The sequence below is a fragment of the Otolemur garnettii genome, unplaced genomic scaffold (genome assembly GCF_000181295.1).
Source record: "Otolemur garnettii isolate 467f Iridium unplaced genomic scaffold, OtoGar3 scaffold00104, whole genome shotgun sequence".
NCBI classification, from domain to species: Eukaryota; Metazoa; Chordata; class Mammalia; order Primates; family Galagidae; genus Otolemur; species Otolemur garnettii.
In genome coordinates, this window is record NW_003852499.1 from 5717889 (window position 1) to 5723744 (window position 5856).

General features: G+C 47.7%; 2 protein-coding genes across 3 annotated transcripts in view; one reads left to right on the top strand and one right to left on the bottom strand.

Moving 5' to 3' along the window:
• Window positions 1-1133, bottom strand: part of RHNO1 (RAD9-HUS1-RAD1 interacting nuclear orphan 1) — an 8731-nt gene extending 7598 nt beyond the window's left edge. For both annotated transcript variants that reach the window (XM_023517101.1, XM_003796434.3), the window contains exon 1: window positions 1101-1133. The gene's annotated coding sequence lies outside the window, so the exon portion shown is untranslated. The remainder of the gene's footprint in view (window positions 1-1100) is intronic.
• Window positions 1134-4907: 3774 nt separating this feature from the next.
• Window positions 4908-5856, top strand: part of FOXM1 (forkhead box M1) — a 12976-nt gene continuing 12027 nt past the window's right edge. The window contains exon 1 of the mRNA XM_012809309.1: window positions 4908-5409. Coding sequence (XP_012664763.1) covers window positions 4908-5409 — 502 coding nt within the window. The remainder of the gene's footprint in view (window positions 5410-5856) is intronic.

The following is a 5856-nucleotide window of genomic DNA, read 5'->3' on the forward strand; positions in this document are numbered from 1 at the left end:
CTGTCTCAAAAATAAAATAAAATAAAGTACAAATCTGTACAAATCTGACTTGACTCACTTCTGCTTAAAGTTTTGATTGGCAAAATTCTTCAGTATAGCAGAGACCCTGCTTCCTCTGACTCCAGCTTTAACTATACCACACTCCATTCAGGTCTCTTAGCCCAGCCTTGGCACTAGCCTTGCTTGCTTCCACCACACAGCCTTGCAGACAGGATTCCATGTGCTTAAGAGAGGTTCCTTCCCTTCTTTGTAAAAGGCACTAGATCTCCCACCAAGCTTCAGCTCATCAGAAAGACCTTCCTGTCCAACCTACTATCTCCTTAGTGTGACCTCTAATTTGTCACTTCACAGCTGTATTTCTACATTTGTTTGACTCTTTGAAAATGTTCTCCCCCCTTCTTCCATTAGACTGTAAGCATAGGAGAAGGAGAAAACCTTGTCTGCCACTGTGTATTTTCAGGGCCTAGCAGTGCCTGGCACATAGCAGCTCAACAAAATCTGTTGAATAAGTAAATAAAGCCCTTTATTATATCTAAAGGTGTGGCTTTGGAGGAGTGCAAAAGACAGGTCAATACTTGAAGATTGTGCGTACTCTTTTTTTTTTTTTTTTGGTTATGCAGGTCCGAGCCAGATTCAAACCCTCCACCCCTAGTGCACAAGGTTGGCGCTCCAACCACTGAGCTACAGGCGCCCAGACGCGTACTTTCTTTTCTTAACGAAGTAAACTTGAACAAGATCCTACATAGTCCTCAAGGAGCTCTCAGTCTAGTCAGGGGATCCAGGTGATCGTTAAGTGGAGAACAACTTCCTTTCATTAGGACATCAACTAAAACAGACCATTAAGAAGGGTAAGAACCCCCAGTCCGGGGGTGGGGTGGGGGGGGATACAGGGATACAGGGAGCTTGTAGTCTCGGGGAGGGAACCGGGAACGGGAGAAAAAGTAGGCCGAGTGAGCCGGACCTGGTCAGCGTCGTTTCGCGCGTCCCCAAACTGTCCCGGCGCTCCCCCCACCCCGGCCGAACCGCGGGGAGCCCTCTGGATCGACCCCGGGCCCCACAGCTACCTCTCCCCCCACGAGCCAGCCTGCTGCCCCCCTTACCCGCCGGGCAAGGCCCGGGCCGCCGCTTCTGTCAGGAAGCACAGTGTTCGATCCCGGAACGCGGAGACAAGGCCGGCGCTGATTGGCGACGCTCCGTCACGTGACCGCAACGCTCCGCCGGCGCCAATTTCAAACAGCGGAACAAACTGAAAGCTCCGGTGCTGGACCCCACCCCCGGCCCCGGCCAGGGACCCCCTCCCCTCCCGGGATCCCCCGGGGTTCCCACCCCTCCCGCACCGCCGGGGACCCGGCCGGCCCGGCGCGAGTCCCTGTCCGGGGCCCTGGCTCGACCCCCAGGTTGGAGAAGCCCGGAGCCCGCCCTCCGAGCCACAGCCCAGCAGCGGCGGCGACGGCTGCAGTCTGGAGGTGAGCGGGGCGCAGGAATGGAGTCCCAGGCCCGCCAGGCCAGAGGCTGGGAGCAGGGGCTCGGACACTGCTTTCGCAAGTTCTCCGCGCGCGGAGGGCACAGCATCTAGCAGCAGAGCCGGGCCACGAGTGGAGATTTGGGGCCACCCGGGAAGGAGATCTGAGCGAGGGTGCAAATTTTTTCTGCATCCAATCTCCTGGTCTTATTTCCTTCTAAAAGCACCCTTTGGCTTTCCTTTGGAAGTGTGATCTCTGCACCCTGCCCTCAGCCTCAGGAGTGCTGGGGTGGCCTACTTTCTTAGTGTGGACTCGGCTGGAATGAAACTAAGATTGTTCTGCTTCGAGTCAAACCCTCCCACACACTCCGCTGCTCCTAGGCACTCTCACCATTAGACAACACTGCCTCCATCCTACTCTTTTTGCAGAGCCCTTCCCCTGGTTCTAGAGAGGAGCACAATTTTCTTGCTCAGGATGGCGGTGGGGTCACGGGAATTATTCTAGAACTCTCCTGGGTCAGAAGGAGTTGGCAATAATAAGAAGAGGCTGGTCAGGGAATAGAAGGGAGAATTAAGACTTAGACATCCTAGACATCCTGTGGAAAAATAAGAATAGTAAATACCGTTTACTGATGGGGGTAGAGAGGGAGGCCTGGAGAGATAAGAGGCATAAATAAAACTGAGATTTCAAAGTAGAGGAAAGCGGGATATAAAGAAAAAGGCTGCAGGGTGGAGAGTGCTGTGAATCTAAGCAGATGGTAAATGTTAAAAAAGTGCAATCATTTTTAGGGAGGTAGGTATCCTAAAAAAGAGACAGCCAAGTTCTCTGCCTGTCAAAGTACCTCAAAATAGAATTACAAAATTTTATTTAGTAGAAGAATGTTCCATGTATTTCCATGTATCTATTAAAAAATCAACAAAGCAATTTTTTAGGGTAAGACTACTTTCAAACCACTAATTTGAAAGCACTGATATAAGCATTTCAATACCACCTTTATTGCTGATAAAATATTCTAGTAATAAGGAAATAAGGGGATATAGTCTTGGTTCTGAAAAAGAATAGAGCGCCATGCATAGAAAGGTAAAATATGTATAACCTCTGCAAGTACTAAAAGGGCATTATATATATAATATTGCAGTTTGTGAAAAATATATACTTTTTTTTCTTTTTTGAGACAAAGCCTCACTCTGTTGTCTAGGCCAGAGTGCAATGGAACAATTATAACTCACCACAATCTCCAACTCCTGGGCTCAAGCAATCCTCCTGCCTCAGGCTCCCAAGTAGCTGGGACTACAGGCACATACTCCTAATGCCCAGCTAATTTTTTCTCATTTTTTTTGTAGACACAGGGATCTTACTAGGTTGCCCAACCTGATCTTATCTTTTTTTTTTTTATATTTATTTTAAGGCCGGCACAGTGGCTCATGCCTGTAATCCTAGCACTCTGGGAGGCCAAAGCAGGTGGATTGCCTGAGCTCAAGAGTTCCAGACCAGCCTGAGCCAAAGTGAGATCCTGTGGCTGGGTGTATAAACCAAGGGTGGAAGGTTTCAACCCAGTTCAGCCAAACTGCAACAAAAAGATAGCCGTATAGCCAGGCATTATGGAGGGTGCCTGTGGTCCCAGCTGCTCAGGAGGCTGAGGCAGGAGAATTGCTTAAGCCCAAGAGTTGAAGGTTGCTGTGAGCTGTGATGCCATGGCACTCTACCGAGGGTGACAAGATAAAACTCTGTCTCAAAAGAAGAGGGGGGGGACAGCACCTGTGGCTCAAAGGAGTAGGGCATCAACCCCATATGCCAGAGGTGGTAGGTTCAAACCCAGCCCCGGCCAAAAACTGCAAAAAAAATAAATAAATAAATAGCCGGGCATTGTGGTAGGTGCCTATGGTCCCAGCTACTCGGGAGGCTGAGGCAACAGAATCGGCTAAGCCCAAGAGCTGGAGTTGCTATGCGCCTTGAGCTGTGATGCAACGGCATGCTAATGAGGGTGATAAAATGAGACTCTGTCTCTAAAAAAAAAAAAGAATCACAAAATAAAGAAGTTTCCCATTTATTTGAGTTCTTGTAACTGGGAGATGATTTCTTCAGTGGTGTGGCAATTGTGCAATAGTATAGCCTGCCCTTCTTCCCTGATTCTGTGCGCACTGATCCTGTGATTTACAGAATAAAATGATGGCAGGGTGCAGTGGTTTATGCCTGTAATCTTAAAATCTTAGTCTCCTAAAAATAGAAAAACCGTCTGGGTATGGTGGCACACACTTGTAGTTCCAGCTACTCAGGAGGCTGAGGTTCCTGTGAGCTATGACACTATAGCACTCTATCCAGGGCAACAGAGAAAGACTTTGTCTCAAAAAAAAAAATCATTTATAAAACAATATAAAGGCTTTATCTTAGGATGGATTTTCAGATTAGAGTTTTGTCAGGATTCCTGATTATCATAGTCCTCCTATCCCTGCATCTTCCATTCCTGACCCTACAGTTGTTACAAGTGATCTGTTTTATAGTAGGCAATAGAGATTTCCACATTTTTTGTAGCTCTCCCACTTGTTTCTGTACCCAGCATGCTTATACAATTCCAGGAGATCTTTGGCTATATCCAACCCAGTCCCACTTTCCCCCACTTTTTCTTTTTGTTGAGACAAGGTCTTACTCTGTTGTCTGGGCTAGAGTACAGCAGTGTTATCATAACTCACTGCAATCTTAAACTTCTGGGCTCAGTTAATCCACCTGCCTCAGTCTTCCAAGAAGCCTGGACTACAAGTGTTCGCCACCATGCCTAGATAAGTTTTCTGTTTTTAGTAGAGATAGGATCTCTTTATGTTGCTCAGGCTGATCTCAAACTCCTTGGCTTAACTGATCCACCCACCTTGGCTTCTCAGAGTGCTGGGATCACAGATGTGAGCCACCACACCCAGGCCCACAATCCCCCTTTTGAATTGCTTCTGTTTGTTGTAGTTTTATTGTTATTATTATTATTATTACTGACACAGAGCCTCAAGCTGTTGCCCTAGATAGAGTGTGTGGCGCCATAGCTCACAGCAACCTCCAACTCAAGATCAAGCTATCTTCTTCTCTCAGTTTTTCTATTTTTAGTAGAGACAGGGTCTTGCTTTTGCTCAGGCTGGTCTTGAACTCCTGAGCTCAAGCAATCCACCCGCCTTGGCCTCCCAGAATATTAGGATTACAGGTGTGAGCTACTGTGCCTGACCTGTTTGTTATAGTTTTAGTTTTTATTTTTTTTCTGTCAATAGAGCCCATCTTATTGTCTGAGGCTCAGGGCGTATTTACCTGGGCCTTTGGGCTCATACAGCTAGCCATATAAAGAGGAATACCTTTCTCTAAAAGAACCCCTCTTAGTCTAACAAATCTCTGACATCCTGCTGCTCCTTGCACTTTCCAGGGTCCATGCTTGTGATTCTCAATGGAGAGTGAAAACATAGATTCATAATGAAAACGAGCCCCCGGCGGCCACTAATTCTCAAAAGACGGAGGCTGCCCCTTCCTGTTCAGAATGCCCCAGGTGAAACATCAGCAGAGGAACCTAAGAGACTCCCTGCCCAACAGGAGCCTAGTCAAGCACAGGCCTCCAAAGAAGTGGCAGAGTCAAGCTCCTGCAAGTTTCCAGCTGGAATCAAGATTATTAACCATCCCACCATGCCCAATACCCAAGTGGTGGCCATCCCCAGCAATGCCAATATCCAGAGCATCATCACAGCATTGACTGCCAAAGGCAAAGAGAGTGGCAGCAGTGGACCCAACAAATTCATCCTCATCAGCTGTGGGGGAGGCCCAACTCACACTCCAGGACTCCAGCCTCAAACCCACATCACCAATGATGCTAGGAAGACAACAGTGATCACCGAAACATTGGGACCAAAACCTGCAGCTAGGGATGTGAATCTTCCTAGGCCACCTGGAACCCTTTTGGGACAGAGACGGGAGAGCTGTGGTATGTGGTCTGAAAGGCAAAGGAGTTACCTTTCCTCTCAGGCAGCACAGTCTTATAGTCAGCCATGCTGATGCTTGCAACACACAACAAGCATCTAGCCCTAGGCAAGGGGACATCTTATCTTTTCTCATCCTAAAACTTGGACCCAGATTCTTTGGGTACTGTTGAAAAGGTTACAGTTGGGCAGCACCTGAGGCTCAAGGAGTAGGGTGCCAGCCCCATATACTTGTGGGTTCAAGCCTGGCCCCAGCCAAAACTGCAAATTAAAAAAAAAAAGGTTACAGTTAAAATTTAGCATTTCTATTGCCTTCTTTGTATTGCAAAAGGATTTATTATTTCTATTTACCCTTTCCCTTGATTCTATAAGGAAGTAGGAATCTTGGCTCAGCGCCCCTAGCTCAGTCAGTGAGTACGGCTCCAGCCACATACATCAAAAGTGGTGGGTTC